The sequence below is a fragment of the Pinus tabuliformis genome, chromosome 3_1 (assembly GCF_031772625.1).
Source record: "Pinus tabuliformis cultivar Carrire ecotype Pingquan chromosome 3_1, CPIR1, whole genome shotgun sequence".
In the NCBI taxonomy this organism is placed as follows: domain Eukaryota; kingdom Viridiplantae; phylum Streptophyta; class Pinopsida; order Pinales; family Pinaceae; genus Pinus; species Pinus tabuliformis.
In genome coordinates this window covers 25,500,740-25,524,971 of record NC_142301.1, presented here as the reverse complement: position 1 = coordinate 25,524,971, position 24,232 = coordinate 25,500,740, and the positions used below count along the sequence as shown (strand labels likewise).

At 39.9% G+C, this 24,232-nt stretch overlaps 1 protein-coding gene across 1 annotated transcript in view; it reads left to right on the top strand.

Annotated features, from left to right (window-relative positions):
• LOC149185587 (putative aldo-keto reductase 2) overlaps positions 1 to 23,923 on the top strand; it is a 44,427-nt gene extending 20,504 nt beyond the window's left edge. Inside the window, exons 3-5 of the mRNA XM_089410732.1 lie at positions 22,690 to 22,862; positions 22,956 to 23,058; positions 23,470 to 23,923. Coding sequence (XP_089266858.1) covers positions 22,690 to 22,862; positions 22,956 to 23,058; positions 23,470 to 23,811 — 618 coding nt within the window. The 3' untranslated portion in view covers positions 23,812 to 23,923. The remainder of the gene's footprint in view (positions 1 to 22,689; positions 22,863 to 22,955; positions 23,059 to 23,469) is intronic.
• The last annotated feature ends 309 nt before the right edge of the window (positions 23,924 to 24,232 follow it).

Here is a 24,232-nt window from a genome sequence, read left to right as displayed (position 1 = left end):
ATGTTTTTGTGTGGTCAATATACATCTGACCTTATATTGTTTATGCTAGTAGATCTCTGTTCTCGGATAGATTTGTGCTGCTTTGATTCCACAGGTGCTTTTTGAAGCTAGGTTGACGAGGAAGCAAGCAGTGAGGATCTATCAGAAGGGAGAGGAATCAAGTGAGGAACCAAGCGCAAGATTGAGGTTGGTGTCTTCATTCCCCTCTTATCTATTTGTCATAAAGGAATACGAAAATAGCTTTACTTTGTTTATTTCTAAGGTAGCTACCACCCTTAGTGGGACTAGCACTTCTGCATATACACTAGATTTCTCGGTAAAAAATTGGAGACTCCACTGGGGAGCGACTAGATTGTTTGTTAGCCTATCTTTGTTTCTTTTATAAAATTACATATGGATCCTGAAGCCAAGCCAGCTAGCCTTTGAACTGCATTTGTTTTACGAATGCAAAGTAGATCAATGTTGCTTCAGTCAATCTCCGAGTTTTGTTTATGAATTAAACAAGCGATCTACAAACAGACTAATTTCCCTGAGTGGTAGCTCTAGTAACCTCCTTAGATCCACCTCTGTGATTTTCATATACTGAACATCACTTTCTTAGCTTAAATCCCCGAACTGGATTACAAATAGTGAGCAAAAACTTGTTTAAAGTCTCGTATTGGTACCATCGCACCCTGACTTGAAGGCAGTCTGTATGCATCACACTTCCTAAGTGCAGTAGGTGCGTTGCATACTCAGTTCACTGTGTAACAGGTGCGCTGCATACTCAGTTCACTGTGTAACAGGTGCGCTGATCAGATAAGGTTAACTTTACCTTCAGGCTTTCATTTTTTCACTCATTGTTTTCAGTCCTATTCAGGAGTTTGGCTGTCTATGGTCAGTGTATCTCTATAAAAAAACCCCCTTCCTTTACATTTTTCCGCCTCCATAGTGCAAAGAGCTGTAAGTGGTTTTATGTATTTTGCATCATTTTCGGTTCTCTTTTGCAAAAAAGCAGCATAATCGAGCTGTCGTTCTTTGATCTGAAAGTGTCGTAGCTGTTGTTTTCAGCCATATAAGACAATCCCATTGTCCTTGATAGTCGATTATATAGTTACTATTGTATATGATTTGAATTTGTACTTTTTAAAGTGCCGAAAAGCAATTTTCATTTCGAAATTGCAAAGTGTCTCTCTTACTTTCACTTCATTTTGAAAAGAAGTTTTCTGAGTATTGTCGCTTTGGAAATAATTTAGATTTGCACTTGGATTTCTTTTCATCACATACACTAAGAAAGCTGAAAACAAATACATGCATGTGCATTTGCATTTAGACTGCTTGTTGGTTTGATTTAGGACAGTGCCTATAGTGTGTGCTCTATGCTCTATGTTGAAAGAAAATCATCTCTCTTTCTTTAGTAGCTAGGATTTTCATTGCTAAAAGAAGATTAAATGATTGTTTATCATCTTAGACTGCATTTTAGGAATTGTACATCTACATCACGCCGTGAACCTGAAAGACAAATTTCTTAAGCAAGATCAACTATAAAATAAATTCAATGAATCTAAAAACGCTTTGGAACCTAACGCACAACATTTAGAAGTCTAGGCTAGAGATGTGTTCTGGCGTCGTAAAACGTGGTAACTGTTGCTTTCATTGTTGGTTGGGTGATTCCTCCACTTTAAGATGACAAGTGCCAATATGGACTTGTGCTCCCACGTACCGTCGAGTATGTATTGGGAGACCACAATAGGCTTTATCCTTTATCCATAGGAAGCCGTGTCGGCCGCCCTATCGATCACAATGCACTGAACACAACATTCGGGAAGATTGACTACCGTACCGTAAAAAGTATTCTGCAGTTTTACGATTGGTTTGGTAATCCCTCTGTCTAGACTTCCAGAGCAATCTCTTTCCTTCCTTTTCAGACTCCTTAAAGGAAAAGGTCCATTTGAGCACTTGTCACTTCAAGCTCATTAAAAATCGAAGGAGACTAGAGTCATCTTTTGTTTTTTTTTTACTCTTAAAAATTGAAAAAACAAGTTGTGTCAAAGCGTCTAAAATTCATTTAATTGGGAAAAATATTCCCCTCTGATCTTTAGCTGATCAAGTAATCCGTAATCGTGGAAGAAAGTCATTCGAAACCCCGTCATTCGCTGAGGCTTACGAGCCAACCATCTTTGTCTCCAGAGTCAAAACTGCTACGGACAAAGCGAACTCGTTTAACCGGGTCAAATTCCCCTGGTAAAGTTGGAACACGTGTTCCAACACCAGTAGAGACTGCGGCTACTCCAAACATTTCTTGTAACCCTGCCTTTACAGAAGAAATTCAGCAGCCACTAAAGGACAGTAGAACTGATCCTAGTGTGAGGGTAAACACTTCTATTTCTAAAAAAGCTACATTAACAACTGATTCAGAAGGTGTTATTCCCCAAACATCTGTCGCTACTGAATCTATACCTTCTTCGGCACCAGAAATATTTTACGGACCTGACGGTCTACCTCTTCCACCTGGTCTGATTGCTATAGAAGAGATTGTGGAAGATCCTCAGTCTAGTACTCCATCTCAATTTGGAGTTGAGATCGCCCTGTATCCTTCTTCATCAGAAATTAGTCTACCGTTATCGGAAGCTCCTGTAGAATCACTAGGAAATCTTTTGGATAGACTAGAAATGTCTGAACAACTGTCAACATCTAGGACTGTGTCATCTGACACAACAACGACAGAACTTCTTGTTGTCACTCCAACAATGTTTTCCAGCATACCAGCTATACCAACTAGTTCTCAATCGCTAGATGGGGCCCACTCAAGGGCTATTTCGATGGTATGGTTCGTTCCTATTTGTTCATCCGGAATAATACCCGGAAACTCTTCTGTTGAGTCTCAGCAAATTGATCCTTCACAGTGTCAATTTGGGAAATTTGATCCTCAAAGGCAGATCATTCCTTTGAGTACCATATTACCGCCATATGGGGGGCAATATACCCTTTCATTGTCTTCTCCGGGAGAACAACAATACGATAGTTTGCAAAAAAATTTAGGTTATGCTGGAATTACAACCAGTGGTTGGGTGCCCGTACTATCTCAACAACCAAGAGTTGTATACTGAATGCAACAATGTTTACCTATGTCAAATATACCAACTACGCCAGCTATTGTGATGATGTCGCAAGTACAAGCATTGCCTGTTGTGTGCCAACCTCAGGTTTCTTAGGTCGTAATGCAACAGCCTCTTACCCCTACGACTCAACCACAATCGCCAACTAGTGGAATGACACAGGCCCAAACGGGTACAATTACCCCTCATCTTGGTCAAACAGCCAATATTGGACAACAACACATGGCTTCACAACCATGGCTGGTGCAATATCAACAACCACAATTCCAACAAGTTTACCAAGGGTCTGAGCAACAAATATTTGCAAATAATGGGCAACCGTATATTCAAAACGGTCAAAATCAACCATTCTACCATGGTTATGCCCATCAACCTTACCAAAGTTACCAGCATCAAATGAATTATGCTGGTATGCAAAGACCAACTGCTCAGGCAATTCCATCTTACCCTGGGTATGCTTCGCCAAACCTAAATCAACAGTTACCCTTCGTGGCGACTTTAGAGTTACCAGATCTAAATCGGTTAATGAACGATCCAATTGCTTATGCCCCTTGGTGGCCAGTGATTCCGTGCAAACTTCCGTTAGATATTCCTAAATTTAATGGAAATCCAGGTGAAGACCTGTCGAATCATGTGATGACCTTCCATCTGTGGTGTTCATCAAACACCCTAAATGATGATTCGATTAGGTTTCGCCTTTTTCAGAGAACATTAACAGGTCCAGTAGCAAAATGGTATATCGAATTACCTAGAGCTTCGTTTGATAACTTCAGTACCCTAGCCACAACCTTTTTAACCCATTTTCAGTTACCTATAAGGTACGAAACAGGAACATAACTTCTTATCAATTTCAAGCAAACGACGGCCACTCACATATCTGATCATATTCATGAGTGGCGACGCTGTCGTAGAATGGTAAAAACATACATTCCTAATCAGCTTTTAGTTGAATGGTTTATCAAGTCATTGTTACCTTCCATTACAGAAGATGTGACAAAGGGAGGAGTCGTCACTGAAGAGCAAGTTATTGCTCGTGCATAGTACTTAGACTTGATTTATACTCAGTCTGGCACGCTCTACGATAAAATCCCTGACGCTCCCAGACCGGAATTTTCCGTTCCTCCTCCTCCTAAATCAAACAATGACTCTCATGCCGGCGATGGCGTGATAGGCATGACAAGCGCGAAATCAGAAAAGGCTACATCTAAAAAGGCCTGTAAGATTTCTAGTCAAAATGCAAATGAGGAACTTCTCGCCTCGGAAGTAAATGATGTCTCAACTGACAAAGGCAAAGAAACCAAGCAACCAGGAGGCAAGAAAAAAAACAAAGGGAAGAAGAAGAAATAGGAAGAATCATCACCCGAAAAATCTTTTGCAAACCCTTCTAGAGAAAGGAAACCAAAAAGTCCATGCCTAATATGTGATGAGGATCATTGGACAAGAGACTGTTCATATAAAGCCGAGCTTAGAAAATTCGTCAAGAATTCAAAAACCTCGGCAGTATTAACTGATCCGTTTCCAAATCCAAGAACAAATCTGGTTGCTAGTGACAATGCTTCCCCATCCCAAGTGCTGATGTTGTTGGTTTCGAAATAACAAAATGATGCTTTGATAACGACAAGGAATAAAGATTACGGGAATCCACAGATGTCGAACAACAAGGACAACGATCAACCTAGTATTTCAACAACAACTTCAACAGAAGTTGTGCCACCCATCATTCCAGAACTGACAATAAAACTACCAAAGGGAGTAGTACACAAGTTGACATTTAATCCACATGCCAGAGCAGTGCAGTATTATAATATAGTGGAAGATCTGGCCCAATCGCCATCCACTATGTTGACACTTGAGGTACTGCAAAATTGTCCCTCCCAAAAGCAGGCTTTATTATCAGCAATAGGTGGGATTGACTCAAAGGATTCTAATCTTGTGTCTTTTAATCACAAAGGATACGATCCTCAGTTACCAGCTCAACTAGCTTTCCTCATTCAGGTGAAAGCCCTCAACAAAACTGTTCATTGAACAATTATTGATGGGGGGCATCTACATGTATTATGTCGATGAGTCGCTGGAAAACTTTAGGATCTCCAACCTTGTCGCGATCTTCGACAACGTTAAAAGAATTTGATGGATGAACCTATACCCCATATGGGATTTTAAGAAACTTGCAAGTTGAACTAGGGGGAAAAACAGTAGAAATAGATGTTGAAGTAATCGACGGAAACCTCGATTACAACATCCTACTGGGAAGGCCCTGGATATATGCTATGGCTACTGTTGTGTCGACATACTTTAGGAAGATTGCATTTCATTTTCAAGGGGGAATTACAATCGTCAACCAACAAACATTTCTCCCCAATAGTTCCAAAGTTACAGGAAGCATTCCGATGATCCATGGAAGCCTCCATTCACTTCAAAATATCGGAGTAGGCCTACTAAAAGACCCTGTATTAATGGGGACTTTTGCACTCCCACCTCCAATCAATCTGGCGGAAGTAGCAATGGTAGGGACCTGCAATATGATATCTTCTATTCAAAAGATCTCAGAAAACGATGTTAAAATGGATCATCCGTGGGTATTGCCTCCAAGCTCAATAGAAATATTGTAGCAATCAATTTTTTTGGCATGGGAGGCAAACCCAAATCAGCGCTCCTCAAGCGTTTGGATAGATAGGTCTAAGGAATATGACACCCCTTTAGATCCTTGGTCACAAGTGAATAACACTGACGAAGGAATTATTCAGTCAATGATAATTGACGAGGTGCCATGGGAAGATTACCACCATCATTCCCATCTTTCGGATTGTCAAGAAGATACTCTTGATGACCTTAATCATCCTTCAGTTTTTGATTTCCTATCAAATACTGTAAATACGGTGGACTCTGAGAGAAACTTGTCCAATATCGAAGAGATCATAGCCATAAATATCTCGACCAAAACAAATGTTTTAGAGAATATTTATGTTGGCAAATGTTGTTCTCCTTCAGAACTAGAAATGTACGAAGCTCTTTTTCGCGAATTCAGAAGCTCTTTTTCGCGAATTCAGAGATGTCTTTGCTTGGTCGTATGATGAAATGCCAGGCATTGACTTGAGTATAGTTGAACACGAGATAAAGATGTATCCAGATGTCAAACCAATAAGACAATGACTACGGTAGGTGCACCCCAAAAAAGCCACTGCCATCAAGGCAGAAGTTGAAAAACTTCTCCATGCTAGTTTCATTTACATGGTTCCTCTAACAGATTGGGTATCTAATATTGTTCTTGTAATGAAGAAACAAGGAACAATTAGAGTGTGCGTCGATTATAGGGATGTAAACCAAGCTTGTCCAAAAGACAACTATCCTACACACTTTATTGACCAAATAATTGACGAATGTGCCGGATGTGAAATCTTTTCATTTATGGATGGATTCTCTGGGTATAATCAAATAAATATCTGCCCACAGGACCAGTCGAAGACTGCAATTATTTGTCTATGGGGCACATTTGCATATCGCAAGCTACCCTTTGGTTTAAAGAACGCAGCGGCAACTTTCCAGAGGGCAATGAATTATGCCTTCCATGACATCAAAAACATCGTTCAACCATATCTCGACGATCTTTCGGCTCATTTGCGAAAGAGACCCGATCATCCGCAGCATTTGGGAGCGATATTTCTACGTTGCCGACACTACAAGATACGACTCAATCCACACAAATGTGTGTTCTGTGTCAGTTCCAGTCTTTTTCTTAGCTTTGTAGTCTCAAAGGACAGGATTCGTCTCGACCCTTGTAAAGTTCAGGCAATTATAAATTTGCCTCCACCTTCAAATTTGCTTCAGATTCAGAAACTCCAAGGGAAAGCAAACTTTCTGAGGAGGTTCATTCCAAATTACGCCAAACTTGCTAAAGGTTATACACGTCTTTTGAAAAAAGAAGTACCCTTCGAACGGGATCAGGTCGCACAAGCTTCCTTAGATGCTTTAAAGGAATCCCTAATGAAAGCATCATTAATGTATGCTCCTGATTATCAAAAAGACTTTAACCTGTATCTGGCTGCAGCAAATACAACCATCGCAATGGTTTTAGTTCAAGAAGTCGATGGAATCAAACATCCCATATATTATTTGAGTAGAAACTTAAATGATATAGAAAGAAAGTATTCCTATGTTGAAAAGCTGGCTCTCACAGCTGTTCAAGCAATACAGAGGTTTCGACACTATGTCCTCTTTCAAAAAACTACCATTTTGTCAGATTGCAACCCCATGACTTATATATTGTCGCGAAAGTTGCTAGGGGGAAAATATTCAAAATGGATGCCAATCCTTCAATAGTTTGATCTGGAATTTGTAAAATCCAAATCGAAGAAATCCCTGGTTTTCACAGAATTACTATGCGATCTCCCATTGTCGTCCAACGATGAAACATCCGAAGAAACCATCGTGGATGAATCTTTGTTTCTGATATCTTCAAGAAATCCGTGGTATGGAGACATAATCATCTATCTCCAAACCCAAAAATATAGGTCTAATACCTCTCGCTCGGAACAAAAATGTATTCGATACCAATCAAAAGACTACATGATCGTCGGTGATACGCTTTACCATCGTGGCGTCGATACAGTTCTAAGGAGGTGCCTCACCCATGAGGAGGCCGAAAAAGTCCTGAAAGATTGCCATTCAGGTGCATGTGGGGGGCATCGATCTGGTTACGCTACAGTGCAAATTTTTTTACGAGCAGGATACTTCTAGCCAACAATGTTCAAAGATAGCATAACCGCAGTCAGAAGTTGCCATGCATGTCAAATTTTCGATAGCAAAACCAGAAGACCACCTGCACCCATGCAGCCAATAGTTGTTGTTGGGCCATTCACCAAATGGGGCATAGATTTGATGACATGTAACCCCACCTTGACCAGGGGGCATGGGTATATCATAGTCGCGGTAGACTATTTTACCAAATGGGCCGAGGCGATGCCTACATTAAACAACATCGGCAAAATGGCTGCCCTCTTCTTTTTCAATCATGTAGTCGCCAGATTCGGCGTTCCACGGGCCATAGTCACAGATCATGGATCGCATTTTCACAATCACATGATGGTTGAAATGGCTGCCAAAATAGGGTTGTCCCACGACAGCTCTACTCCATATTACCCGCAAGCTAACGGACAAGTTGAAGCAATCAACAAGATCCTGAAGCGGATGCTGCAAAGGATGATTGGAGTCCACAAAAGGAGTTGGAACTTGTTCTTGTACTCATCCTTGTGTGCATACCAAACATCAGTAAGGAATGCAATTGGGTTTACACCCTTTCAACTAGTGTATGGCCTAGAAGCAATCCTACCAGTTCAGTGTGAAATCTCGTCCCTCAAACTCGCAGTCGACCTTCTCCCCGGAACTTTAAAAGAGGAGGCTCGTTTCTTGGAACTAATCCAATTGGATGAAACCCGTCGTGATGCCGCTTTGGCTAACGAAGCCCATAAGAAATGAGTCAAGGCACAGTTCGACAAGAATATCAAATCCCATGTCTTCTCAGAAGGTGACTTGGTCTTACGTTACGACCAAGAATCCGATAAATTGGGAGCAGGTAAATTCAATTCTTTGTGGATGGGCCCCTATATTGTTAAACGTGTATTAGCAAAAAGATCCTATGAGTTAATGGATGATGACAGGATTCCACTGGCGCAACCCCGTAACGGGTTGTACCTTAAGCGTTACTGCGCATGATTCAGTGTAGCAACCCATATGCTTTTGTTACATTTTTGTTTTCGCTAAGGGTAATTGTTTTGGTCAAGTAATCCACTTTTTACATTTGTCGCAAATGTCGAACCTATTGGAATCCTTTGTTGGATATGCCGATGGAGCAAGTCATAGTTTGCAGAATCTATCTTCTGCGGCCTAGGCCATTTTTGATCCAAGCGGTGAGTTAGTAAGTTTCTAGAAATATGCTAATATTGAATGAGATCAAATTGCCTTTCCAAAATCTTGACCCTTAGGAACATGCGATAGATAGATGGATTTCGAACGGAGTAGATACCAGTGAGTTGTAGTATGATGAGTTGTGAGTCTAGCCTGAAGATAAGTCGGTGTATGTCATGTATGATGGCATCAGAGAAGTTCTATCAACCCGTTATATTCAGCGATGTTATTTGTTGACCGACCAATACATACCCCTCTGAAACTTACTAACTCGCCGCTTGGATCAAAAATGGCCCAGGCCGCAGAAGATAGATTCTGCGAACTACAACTTGCTCCATCGGCATATCCAACAAAGGATTCCAATAGGTTCGACATCTGCGACAAATGTAAAAAGTGGATTACTTGACCAAAACAATTACCCTTAGTGAAAACAAAAATGTAACAAAATCATATGGGTTACTACACTGAATCATGCGTAGTAACGCTTAAGGTACAACCCATTACGGGGTTGCGCCAGTGGAATCTTGTCATAATCCATTAACTCATAGGCTCCTTTTGCTAATACATGTTTAACAATATAGGGGCCTATCCACAAAGACTTGAATTTACCTGCTCCCAATTTATCGGATTCTTGGTCGTAAAGTAAGACCAGGTCACCTTTTGAGAAGACACGGGGTTTTGACATTCTTGTCTAACTGCGCCTTGACTCGTTTCTTATGGGCTTCGTTAGCCAAAGCGGCATCACGATGGGTTTCATCCAATTGGATTAGTTCCAAGAAACGAGCCTCCTCTTCTGAAGTTCTGGGGAGAAGGTCGACTGCGAGTTTGAGGGACAAGATTTCACACTGAACTGGTAGGATTGTTTCTAGGCCATACACCAGTTAAAAGGGTGTAAACCAGTTGCATTCCTTATCGATGTTCGGTATGCCCACAAGGATGAGTACAGGATCAGGTGCTAACTCCTTTTGTGGACTCCAATCATCCTTTGCAGCATCCGCTTCAGGATCTTGTTGATTGCTTCAACTTGTCTGTTAGCCTGCGGGTAATCTGGAGTAGAGCTGTCGTGGGACAACCCTAGTTTGGCAGCCATTTCAACCATCATGTGATTGTGAAAATGTGATCCATGATCTGTGAATATGGCCCGTGGAATGCCGACGGTAAGGAATGCAACCGGGTTTACACCCTTTCAACTGGTGTATGGCCTAGAAGCAATCCTACCAGTTCAGTGTGAAATCTCGTCCCTCAAACTCATAGTCGACCTTCTCCCCAGAACTTCAAAAGAGGAGGCTCGTTTCTTGGAACTAATCCAATTGGATGAAACCCATCGTGATGCTGCTTTGGCTAACGAAGCCCATAAGAAATGAGTCAAGGCGCAGTTCGACAAGAATGTCAAACCCCGTGTCTTCTCAGAAGGTGACTTGGTCTTACTTTACGACCAAGAATCCGATAAATTGGGAGCAGGTAAATTCAAGTCTTTGTGGATGGGCCCCTATATTGTTAAACGTGTATTAGCAAAAGGAGCCTATGATTTAATGAATTATGATGGGATTCCACTGGCGCAACCCCGTAACGGGTTGTACCTTAAGCGTTACTACACATGATTCAGTGTAGTAACCCATATGCTTTTGTTACGTTTTTGTTTTCGCTAAGGGTAATTGTTTTGGTCAAGTAATCCACTTTTTACATTTGTTGCAGATGTCGAACCGATTGGAATCCTTTGTTGGATATGCTGATGGAGCAAGTCGTAGTTTGTGGAATCTATCTTCTACGGACTGGGCCATTTTTGATCCAAGCGGCGAGTTAGTAAGTTTCAGAGGGGTATGTATTGTTCGGTCAACAAATAACATCACTGAATATAGTGGGTTGATAGAACTTCTCTCTGATGCCATCATACATGAAATACGCCGACTTATCATCAGGTTAGACTCACAACTCATCATACTACAACTCACTGGTATCTACTCCGTCCGAAATCCAGCTATCTATCGCATGTTCCTAAGGGTCAAGATTTTGGAAAGGCAATTTGATCTCATTCAATATTAGCATATTTCCAGAAATTTAAACACATTAATGGACTCATTGGAAAATTATGTGTTAGATAGACATTTACAACATTTATAAAAGAAGCATTTCATCAATATTTGCATCAGGATCATGTAACTTAGCCAAAATAAAACTCCGAAAATCAAAAACATATATATAACTATTTATGGTTTACAAATAATGTTCTGTGACCAAGACAAAATTGGTCAGATGACCTAAAACTCAAAATTCTAGGGGGCACCCTAGCCTAATGATGCTGGTGATAACATGTCACCGCTTGTGCAATCATGCGTAAAAGCCTCGTCCATCGACTCAGCACGCCAGTAGTATGTCGCTGCAACCTCAGAGGCAGCTCGTCAGTCCTCACATCCGGAATACCAAGAGTGAGGCCTTCGACCTGATCCTGCAATGCTGAAAGAGTTTCGGCCACATCAAGGTTGCGAAGGATAGCCCTTCCCACAACCTCTCCCGCTGGAGCGGCAGCTGGCACTCTCAGGCATACTACTGGCTGAACTGGTCCAACATCTGCATGAGCACATGAGTTTTGATTAGTCCTGACTGAAGAAAGCACAAGAACATTATAAAGAGAAACAATAAACAGAGATATGGTCAAAGAATTTACCAATGACACCCTATTGCTCACCAGCCGGCAGTACCAAATCCGGGTCACCTCGGAAATCCATACCAGCGTATGGATACTCGGAAAAAACCATCTCCTGACAGTTGAACCACTCGAAGAAAGTATCAGAAAAGGAAACCTGGGACTAACCAGCATGTCGGGCCATAAGGTCAACCCATCTCTGCATCCGTGGCTCAGTCGGTGGAGGTAAACCAAGTGAAACATACTGCGACTGCATCAGTGGGATCTTTTCCAAGGCAAAGGCGGTCAAAATAGAACCATAGCCAAAGTTCTTCAACTTTCCATTCTTCACCTTGGTCAGTTGTTCTTTCATCATAGAGAGCACTACATCACACCAGTTGAACACCTTTGGTTCAAGGCATTCCAAGGCATACTGCATATAAGACTTGTTGGCCACATGAAGAGCTGCACTACTAGCCAATCTAGCAAAAGTGAACAGAATGGTCCTCAAGGACCTGTCAGTGACATCTCAGATATTGATCTTGCCATCCTTACTCGACTGAGATCCCTCTCTGCAGTATCGGTGAATGTAATCTCTCACAGATTCGCCCCCACGGGCAGCACCTGATAATGAAATAAGGGCACCCCGCCTCGATAAGTCGGTCAAAAAATAGATGTCCACGATAGTCAAGGGGATGGAATTGCCCCTAATCTGGAACACCTGGGTGGTAGGATCCCATGCATCGAGAAAATATTGCAACAAGTTGATTTGTTACCTCATGCTAGAGATGCGGAAAAACTTGAACAAGCCACAATTCCGCAGTGCGTTTACCATGACCGGGTCATGTAAAGCAAGCATGTCCTCTTCTTCATGCTCACATTCTTGCCATGTAACAGCATTTTTCTCCAATGGATCTCTGAAAACAAACAAGAGGAGAGCCAAGATCCTGATTTGGTGAAAAACAGGCAAAAATTTCCATGAAAAACTATGCATAAACTTCCCTCTTTGCACCCATCGCACCCCCAGCAGTGTTCTGGGTGGGATGCATGCTGACTGGCCAATGGCCAAGCCAGCATGCATCGTACCTTTCGATATAGAAGAGGTGTGATGGAGCCAGGGCGAGTTTTTCAAACCCCAGAGGCTCAGAAAAACCAGAAAACATGCTCAGAATTCAAAAAGGAAAAGATGAAACTGAAGAGCTCAGGTTTAGCTCCTACCTGGTCCAGACGACGCCAAGAATCGTCCACAGAATCTCCCGAAATCAGCTAGTGAAAATCAAGGGGGAAATCACCTCCAAAGCTCCAACAAACCAAATTTCAAATGAAATGGTAAAATGAGAGGTAAAAACCACTTTTAAATTACTTTTCACATAATTCAAGTAAAATATTAGTGTTTTGACTCATTTTTCAAGCGTATATTATTCGTTTCTAACTAGTTTGATGAAGAAATTGAAGAGACAGTACAACCTTTGAAGGAACAAAGTTGTCAATGGTAAAATCAAAGTAATCAATGACCAATATCTCGAGCAGTTTTAACGCGGAATTCAAGCTCGTTAAAAAATAAACATAAGCAATGAGCAAATGTTTCCCCTAGAGTTTAAGCTCATTAAAAAATGAACCAACTTCTGGTAAATAACCATCGTGCCTTATCATCAGCCTTTGAAGCCTTGGTCATGTTCTCATCATCACCTCCACTCTATATTGGCCGATCATTCACCTCCATTTGATTGTTTACCCTTTTGAGGAACAGCTGCGAAAAGTGATACAATTAGCCATCCTTGTGACACTGCCGTGATTGGAAAATTCCAAACCTTACCTGGAATCAGTCGTTATCCGAAATTATCACTCGTTCCTCAAAAAACGAGTCTCCTTTAAGCTCTTTTCATCTGACTCGTAAAAAATGAAAAGATTGCCGAGCAATTGGCCTCTCCAACTCGTTAAAGCGACCAGAAGTGCTATCACTCCTTTATATTTTAATCTTTTTGGACCTAAGGGATTATTACACAAAAAGATCGAGCGATTTTCTTGTTTAGCTCATTAAAATTACCGCAAATTCATCCCTTTCATATTGTTTTATACTTTTTCGGACCTAAGGGATTATATGACGAAAAAGGGATTGTTGGAGTTTCCTTTACGTCCCTTTCAGACTCTCTAAAATTGAAAAGGACCGAGTTATCTTTGTCATTAAACTCGTTAAAACCTAATAGCGACAAACATGTCCATACAAGCAAGAACGAGTTTCACTATCGCTAGGCTAATTAAAACATAGCGATGGGTTTGCCCGAAGGGAAGATTATAGAACAAGCATATGTTATCTTGCTCAAGCTTGACAAAAATAAAGAGGTACTGGTCAGTAATGACTGGGGAAAATTGGGGAGAAAACTTGAAAACACTTTGTTGGTAGCAAGTCACTCTTGAACATGACACTTTCACTTTGCATCCGAGTCGGGTTGGGTTGTTCCGTTCACCAGTCACATCACCATTTGTCCATCACACCATCCATATTTGGGGTTAACGCTACCAATCCATCATGTCAGTGTTGCTGGTATGTTCAAGAGAAGTCGCTCAGAGAATTCCCCTGTGTCTCATCCACTGCAATACATTCACTCTCCATCTTTTCATGACTGCCGCCCTGAACCTTGTATCCTCAGATCGTTTTCACCTCCATTAAAATCATTTGCTCCGTTCCATGTCATAGATGTGGGATTCATTAAGGCCCTCCTATGACGAATTTCTTCTTGTCGACATCAGCTCATTATCCAAGAAGTCGATCTAGGAACAACCCTTCTAGTACTTTGAAGCTTGCATGCCTCAATGGCAAGTTTCTCACTTCCGGCAACAGGTTTACATCACTGGCCTTCGACTGAAAGATTTTGCATGGTGTTCGACGCCAAGTCCCTCTTTCACACCATGTGAATTGCACTACAGTACCTTGAGGGTCATCATCATTATCTTTGATTCCTCTCGTGCCTGTTAACAACTTACATCATTGGCTGGTAATCAGGTAATGTATTTCCATGTTCAACTCTAGAACATCTCTCACGTGGATTGACTTGTACTTCGAGTGAAGATCGAACAAGATTGAAGACCCCGGATCTAGTTTCATCCATTCGGGTTGCGAGATATATTCACGAAAATAAAAACATCCAATGTACATCATTGCTGCACAGATAATCATCCAACCTAAGGGATGATGGCTCTACCGGGATCATCAGTCTGCACTCAGACGATTGTCTGTCCTATGTACATGAAAATGAATTTATAAATCTGAGCATGGGAATGCCCGACTCAGCTAGGAAATGAAAAATATTATGAAGATAATGTGTTGTATTGTATCTTATTACAGGTCGCCTTCCAGCTCGAAAAACTTCGGATCCTCATGATAAAGCATTTCACCCGACATCAAAAATTAATTAACGACCTCATGCTTTAGGGGGCAACTGTTATAGACATTTTTGGGCACTGCAACCCCAATCCTAAATGTCCATAAACCAAGGGCTCCTAAGTCCCTAAAAGTGTTGTTCCAACCCCTAAAAGAACAAGGTCAGCTGATCACATCATCTCCTAGAAGTTCTCCATGAAAAACTACTCAGAACTGGTCAAAACTGGACCATCTCACCTGCTCCATGGACAAAGTGTGTTGCATCCCACCTAAATACACATAGAGGGTGCGATGCATACTGAAAAGCCCTTCTATGGGGTGCGATGGGTGAGAATGGACAAATGGCAGAGGTAGTGTGCGAGGTGGAAAATCATGGAATCTTCCAGAAAATTCTCCTGTGACACTTGCCTCCCTGAATTCGCCCAGGGATGAGTAAGAGATCATCATTCTCCAAGTAGAATCAAGAACTATCAGAGAGAGGACACTGATCAAACCCCAGAAGCTGACTCACCCCCCTTGCAAACATCTATATATGGATCCCTCATCCCAGAGATCCAGAGGCTGGAATTTTGTATCTTGTGAGGAAGTGTTGTTGGTTTCTTGCTGCAACATCATAGTGTTGGGTGATATAATCTTTTCATGAGGTGAAGAAGGGATTCCTACTGAGAGGATGATGCTGGGTCAGAACAATTGGTTGTAATCCTCCCTGCTTTTTCTTGATATCAATAAAGCTATTCAAGTTTTCCTCCATATTCTTGCATATTTTATGATATATGTTTGTGTGTGGTCAATATACATCTGATCTTATATTGTTTATGCTAGTAGATCTCTGTTCTCAGATAGTATTGTGCTACTTTGATTCCATAGGTGCTTTTTGAAGCTGAGCTGTTGAGGAAGCAAGCGGCGAGGATCTATCAGAAGGGAGAGGAATCAAGTGAGGAACCAAGCGCAAGATTGAGGTTGGTGTCCTCATTCCCCTCTTCTCTATTTGTCATAAAGGAATACGAAAATAGCTTTACTTTGTTTTTTTCTAAGGTAGCTACCACCCTTAGTGGGACTAGCAGTTCTGCATAGACACTAGATTTCCCGGTAACAAAAAGCTCCAAATGTTTCTTTGGAGTACACGAGGTGGAATATTTGGGTACTCAGTTAGCTCATAGATCATCTTATCATCCTCAATTTGATGGGAAAACTGAGATAGTGAACAAATGTTTGGAAGGATATCTTCATTGCTTTGTATATGATAAACAGACACAATGGGTCAAGTGGTTTCCTCTGGCTGAATGGTTGTATAACACTTACTTCCATACTGCAGCAAAAATGACCCCATTTATGGCACTTTATGGATATCATCCACCATCCATCACATCATCCTTAAAAGAAAATTGTAAAGTTCAAGCAGTGGAAGATCGCATCAAGGATCAACAACAAGTTCTCAAACCCTTAAAGGATAATCTCACTTTGGCGTAGAATAGAATGAAACAACAGGCATATCAAAATTGTAGCGAAAGAAGTTTTGATGTAGGTAATTGGGTATTTTTACGACTACAACCATACAAACAAATGTCCCTCAAGCAAGCTAAGAAGGATAATAAATTATCGCCAAAGTATTATGGTCCATATAAGGTGCTACAAAAGATTGGTACTATGGCATACAAATTGGAGCTCCCTGCATCTTCCCAAGTGCACCCAGTTTTCCATGTTTCATGCTTAAAGAAGGTTATAGGAGAGAAGATCTCAGTTCAAACAATATTTTCAAAACTTGACGAGGAAGGAAAAATCATATTGGAACCGGAAGAAGTCACAAAACTAAGAACTCGAAAACTATGAAATCTATCAATTTCAGAGTATCTCATCAGGTGGAAGAACTTACCCATTGAAGATTCCACATGGGAGGACAAGAATTTTATACAGCAGCATCTAGAACTACTCAAGCATTGAGGACAACACTTTTTGAAGGAGAGGGGCATGTTAGGTCCCTATACTACTAGTGTAACCCCTTATTGTTGTTAGTTCAACCCCCTTATTATATTGTTGTGCCCATGTAGTCCCCATATTGTTATTATTGTGCCCCATAGAAGCCCACTATTGTTATTGTTGTGCCCTTACATTATTATTGTTATGTCGGCTATGATTATATTATGACCCCTTAGAGTCCTATATATAGAAAGGAGGTCTTTTCATTTGTATCATCTAATAATTATTCATTTGTGTAATGTAAAGGAGGTTGCCCCTCCGAAGACGCCTATTTCTAAGTCGTTGATCTATCTTTTCTATCTTTTTGTGAGCTAGTTTCATAAAATTCTCCATTCTCTAGTATCTGGAATGTGGTGGCAAACTTTGGATCATTTTTGTATAGTTGTGGCTATTCAGAAGTATCGTGGCCACAAGAGTTGAGAATAGTGATAAGTGTTGCAACCAGGGGACAACTAAGACAATCTGCAACATGATTGGTGCTACCCTTCTTGTATTTAATGTTCAAATGAAATGTTGTAGATATGTGGACTACTTCTAATGGTAATTGTTTTGTAACTTCCCTTGTGTCTGTATAAACTGACGCAGTCAATGATATGTGTGAATGACCATCTCCCTCCCTAGAATGTAATGTTTTCATTGTCAACAAGCCTGCACGATGGAATACATCTCTTTATCGTAGGTGTGGTATTTTTGAATTGCATCGGAAAGTGTCTCACTATGATAGGCCATCGGATGCCCTTATTTGGTGATAACTGCACCAATAGCATAGTCGAAGCTATATGTCTCAGTTTCAAATGGTTGTTGTAGGTCTGGCAATGTGAGTACTAGTGCAAAGCAACAACGGTGCTTCAACTCAATGAACGCCTTCTAATAGGACTCGAACCAAAAAAACTTTGCTTTCGCTCCACCCTTGGTAACTTGACTCAAAGGCCAAGTGATATGAGAGAATCCCAACATGAAACTCCGATAAAAATTGGCAAGGCCCAAAAAGCTATGAAACACTGTTAGAGTGTTCGGGGTTGGCCAATACTGAATGAATTAGATCTTAGCCAGATCCACATGCACGCCTTGCTCATCTATGATGTAACCCAGATATTGGACCTGTCACATGCCAAAGATGCACTTTTCCAAGTTGGCACATGGTTTGTGCTTCCGCAGGGTTTGAAGGACCTGTCAAATGTGATGCAAGTGCTATTACCAACTCTTGTTGAAGATGAGGATGTCGTCCAGATATACAACCACGAACGAGTTTTTGAAGGGATGCAAGATGTCATCCATCAGCCTCATAAAAGTTGCAGGGGCATTTGTCAACCCAAAAGGCATGACCAACCAATAAAAAAGGCCCTCCTTGAATTTGAAGGCATCCTTCCACACATCTGTGGGTTCTATTGGAACTTGGTGATAGCCAAACTTCAAATCATTCTTGTTGAAGTACTTGGCCCCCTTGATTTGGTCAAGAAGGTCATCAATCTATGGGATTGGATACCTGTTCCTGACAGTGATTTTATTTAGTGCATGATAGTCAATGCAGAGTTTCCAAGTCTCATCCTTCTTCTATACAAGTACAATCAAGCTCCCACAAGGTGAGAAACTTGGCCGGATGTGCCTTTTTTGCAGCGACTCTTGGATTTTCCACTTGATTTCTTAATTTTCTAGAATAGGGCAACAATATATTGACTCATTGGTTAGAGGTGCTTGGAGGTCAGATCAATCAAATGCTTGACATGACAGTGCAAAGGTACCCTTGTGGGTGAGGAGAAGATGTCTGTATATTCTTCCACGACCTGAGCCATCTACTTTTGCTGCATGGAGGAACCCTTCTTGGGAGGCATGGATGTGGACACGAACTTCCCCTTATTATGAGAGTGAATAAGAAAGAAAACAAATTTCCCAGTCTGGGAGATGATCTTGCTGTATTGCTTAGCAGAGATCAAAGAAATGGCAGTAGGCGGAGCTACCTCCGGTATCATGTATAGATTATTTCCCAAAGTGATAATAATATCGCGACGTCTGGACTCATATATTGCATGACTATTCCACAAGTATAGTTGGCCTAATCATACATCACAAACTTCAAGAGGAGCAACATCACACAGTACCTCATCTGTGAAGAGCTTGATGTTGTACGACAGACGACACTAGTTGCTGACGTGGAGATCTCGTCCTTGGTGGATCCATCTGATGGTTTACAATTGCGGATGTGGTTTTGTCTGTAGGCTCAACCGCTTCGTGACCTCAAATGAGATGAGGTTATTTTGGCTCCCGCTGTCGACAATGAACTGTAGTGAAGAACCCTTCACCCACATATGTGAGTGGAAGAGACGCCCCCCTCCTCTAGATCTTCGGCTCAATCTTTGAGATCTTGGTGGTGGAAATAGTGGAGCTAGGCTCTGCATTGATAATATGCCTCTCCTTGTCAAGTTTCGACTCAGAGTTGGAACATGCATCTGAGTCTGAAGTTTTTAGCTTGGCAACTAGTGACTGCCTGGAAACACTCATTTTTGTTATGAGTGGGGCTCTTGTGGAACTCACACCACTTTCCCGTGTCCTTCTTTGTCTTTGTGGTGTTGTTCTTTGCTTGCAGCTTCAATGGGTTTTCCTAGGTCGCCCCACCTTGGGCATGTCCTTTATTCTGCAATTTGGGGGTGCATTTTCCTTTCTTTGGATTTGCATATCCAAAGTCTCGCTTCTATTGTTTAAATTTCTACTCGATATTGATTGCATATCAGTATGCGGTGCCAAGCGAGGAGATGTCCAAGAACTCCATCTCATCCTAGATGTATTTGTGTAGACAACTACAGTATTCGAGTACTAGATGCCACTTGAAATCCTTGATACCCAACTACGTGTGAAGGGTATGAAAAATATTTGTAACTCTGACACATCTTGGTCCCTTCCCTGCTACAGTGTGGTCCATTTTATGTACTTATCTTTATAGCTTCCGACAAGGTAATATTATTCCTTGACAGTGTCTCAGAAAGAATTCCAAGTAGGTGCATTTGAAAATAGTGAGGGTTTCGTCTCATCCCTATACTCACAGTAGGTTTCCAGCCAGTCCTTGACATGGGGGGACGGCCTTGAGGAGTGAAAAAGTAATTTTTTCCCTATTGGAAAAATTATGGACCGAAAAATATCTGTCCATCAAATTTAACCATTTATCTACAACATCTGCATCTATCTAGCCTTCAAATATAGGAATGTCAAAGTTAACTTGTACCTTGAAGGGGGTGGCGCCTCCTAGGTGGTTGTTGGATGAAGATGCCTCTCCCACTAATACCCGTGGAAGGATTTGGAAAAATTTATCCATCATCTCGTTCCTTTGTCGCTCAAGGGCTTTTTTGGCCATGGGAGGTCATCGGGGTTGGTGAGGCCGGTCTTACAAAGGTTCAACCAGTTCAAGTCCTAACTCCTTATACCCTGACCATGTTGGGGACATACATAGAAAAACAGAGAAAGAGCAGATCACTCTGATACCACTAATCGAGATTTATGCAAAATTCAAATAGAAACACATAACTATAGCGAAAATTGAACTTCAATTCATTAATAATAAGTACTGAAAATTGTTTACATGCAAAATGGAAATAAACTAGCTCGGGAAATGATAGCTTATCTCTGAGAAGAAATGTGGCGGCTACATGCCTTCTGAACTATGTTACAATGGGGCTCGAAAGACTTTTTCTTATTGAGAAACAAGGGAAAACCCTAAACACCAAAAACCTAACTCTAGAAGATGAAGCTTCAAAAGTTTGTGGGCCCCATTGGGGTTAGTTGGTACATCAACTTCCCGGGGTTGTAACTTTGGCATACGATCTCCGTTTGATGTGTATGATACCTCATTAGAAATATTTGTCCAAGGAAACCCAATGTCTACACCAAGAAAGTAGGAAGCCATGTCATAATCATTATTCTTTATGTTGATGACCTTATATGTACTAGTAGTGACCCAAAGCTTTTAACCCATGTGACATCAACTCTTAAGGAAAAGTTTGAAATGAAATATTTAGGGTATTTGTACTATTTTCTTGGCCTCCAAGTATTGCAAACCAATGAAGGATCTTTTCTTTCCCAGTCTACATGGGCATTTGACCTTCTTCATCTTTTTCAAATGGGAGATTGTAAACCAGCCCCTTCTCCCTTTTAGTTTGGAGTCAAAATTGTTGCAATCTATACTACACCTGAAGTTGATGCTACTCTCTTATGTTTGAATCCTATTGGTCTTGATATTTCCTTTATTGTTGTTCTTGTTTCCTATTATATGCAAACACCCCATGAAAGTCATTGGAAAGTAGCAAAAAAGATGCTTTGGTATATGTGGGGTACAATTTTGTTTGGGATACATTACAGTTTATGAGGGACTCCTTTGTTGGATTGGTTTCATTGATTCGGATTGGGATGGTGATCTCGATGAACAAAATTCTATTGCAATTTATGTTGTCAGTCTAGGTTCTGAACCTGTCACTTGGACTCGTAAAAAGCAACAAGATATTAATCTTTCTTCAACAACAAAAAAGTACAAAGTAATAGTTAATGCAATTCAAGAAGTCTTGTGACTTTCATAGATCCTTGCAAAGTTTGGATTCCAGTAGTAGCATCCAACCAACCTCTGGTGTGACAATCAAAGTGCCAACAAGCTCGCCAATGATCCAATTCAATGTAAGCATAGCAAACACATTGAGCTACAAATGTACTTCATCAAAATGCTTATTCATGATTGAGTTATGGAAGTGCTCTTTTTCCCAATAGATGATCAAGTTGTAGACATTTTCACAAAGTGTCTTATAGAAGTGAAATTTTCTAAACTTCAATCTATGTTAGGATTTCAGAAAGTTGTCATTAAGTGGAGATGGACTCTAATCCATCCTCCCTTTTCCTGTGTCATCTTTATAAATCCTTCAATCCTATGGACCTTATGAATAATTTAATGCACAATAATAACAAGGAAATCGCAATGTCACTGATAAGTCACCACCACATGTCAATCTAAGTATCACTCTTGCTAAAAATAAACTTGTTAAAAACAAAAAAATACTAGAAATAGAAAATAATCCCAAATGAGAAAATATATTTAATAGATGAAAAAAATAATCATACATAAACCTAATTATGTATGAATGAAACTTTAAATCCATATTTATCTAGCAAAAAGATTTGATCTTTCTTAATCATTTGTTTTGTCTTAACATTTAACATTTGTTTTGTCTTGATACATCCTAAATTAAAATAAATCTGAACTTATTTTCATTAACTCCATAGTTATTAAATTAAATTAATTTTATATATTATTAAAAAAAATACATATTAAAAAGTCTCTTTAAAGACAACTCCCATTCATTTTGTTAGTATTATTATTTTTAATAAATATTATATTAACAGACTCATGATGCACCATTACAATCAATCATTTGTAAAAATCTCCCTCTCCTCTTGCCATAACAACAAATGATTAGAAAGGTGTTGGCAACGATACTTCGCTTTCACTTCCGAAAACTACACAATAGAAAACATGAACCATGATCAGATCTATATGTTTATTCTTTTTGACCGTAGCAAGTTGGTCACTCATAATCACTTGTATATGAATTCTTCATTAATGTATTTTTTTCTTGGTTGTACTCTTTCAATTTCCAATTTTTTTATGCCAATTTATATGGCTAACTATCTTTGTTGCCATGCTCTGTCTGGGTATCAACTTTCAAATACAGATTGGAGAACTGAAGAAATTGGTGGAAGAAGGGAAAATAAAATACATTGGACTTTCTGAGGCTTCTGCATCAACAATTCGAAGAGCTCATGCTGTTCATCCTATAACAGCAGTTCAGATAGAGTGGTCTTTGTGGACTAGGGATGTAGAGGAAGAAATTATTCCAACTTGCAGGTATCAGAGGCTTCAGAGTTAGGATATTCCATGTGGCCATTGGCATTGTATTACAAATTACAAACTGATAATTGATATTCATTTTTATTACAGGGAGCTTGGCATTGGAATTGTGCCATATTCCCCTCTAGGCCAGGGTTTCTTTTGTGCTGGAGCAAAGTTAGTTGAGAATTTAGCAGATAATGATTTCAGAAAGGTATTGTGGATAACTTTTTTTACTTGTACATTCTATTATGAATAGTTGTAATTCTTTGATAAATATTTAATAGGTGTTTCCTATGTTTTGAAGATGAATTATATTTGATGGTTCGAAACTTTATTATTAACTTTATAAATTAAAAAAAAAACACTTAAATTCTAAAATTCTTGATTTTATTTATGAATAAACTTCCTAAATTTCTACTTGTTTCTGCTCTTCCTTATGTTATTTGAAATAGTTTTTAAAATGTTGTCATTGATATATTATTTGAAAAGTTGAAAAATACGTTATCCTTCGTTTAGCCTTTCTATTTCTTCATACTTGTTTCTTCTTTCTGGATGACTAGGTGATGGATCAAATTGGCCATGTATCCTTGATTTTGTTAACACATTTTCTGTTTTGTTGCAGGAGCTGCCCAGGTTAAGAGCAGAAAATCTTGAAAAGAACAAGGTTCTGTTTGAAAGGATATGTGAAATAGCTAGCAGGAAAGGGTGCTCCCCCTCCCAATTGGCACTTGCTTGGGTTCAACATCAGGGAAATGATGTGGTGCCCATACCTGGAACAACCAAAGTGAAAAACTTGGAAGAGAACATAGGTGCTCTTTTTGTTGAGCTTACAGCGGTGGAGATGAAGGAATTAGAAGATTTGGTGTCGTCAGTTGGTGTCTTTGGAGATCGATTTTTTGACATGGATTTTACATGGCTCAACTCAGAAACGCCCCCTTTGTCATCATGGGAAGCATCAGTGTAATGCTTTTTAACTACTAAAAAATAAATAGATACGGAGATGCTATTTATGTCTTTTTAGAAAAGTATTGACGTAATATCTACCTCTTTGTATTTTAAAGAAAAACTTTATTATATTTCCTGCTGGAGATGATCTTTGTATTTTAAAGAAATGTTCTTACATGGTTGGGATACTACATTTACTAGTTTTATTATTCTTCAAAATATATTTTTTCAATTTAAGTTGATTAATGAAATTATATTATAAAATTTGTATGTAATATGGTAATATGTAGAAATTTATTATAATTATATATATATATATATATATATCTATATATATATATATATACACACACGGGAGATATTATTTAATTATAAATTATCTTGTTATTTCTGAGATAATTGCAAAGAAATGTGGCAATAATAAAACTCTTTTTTATTGT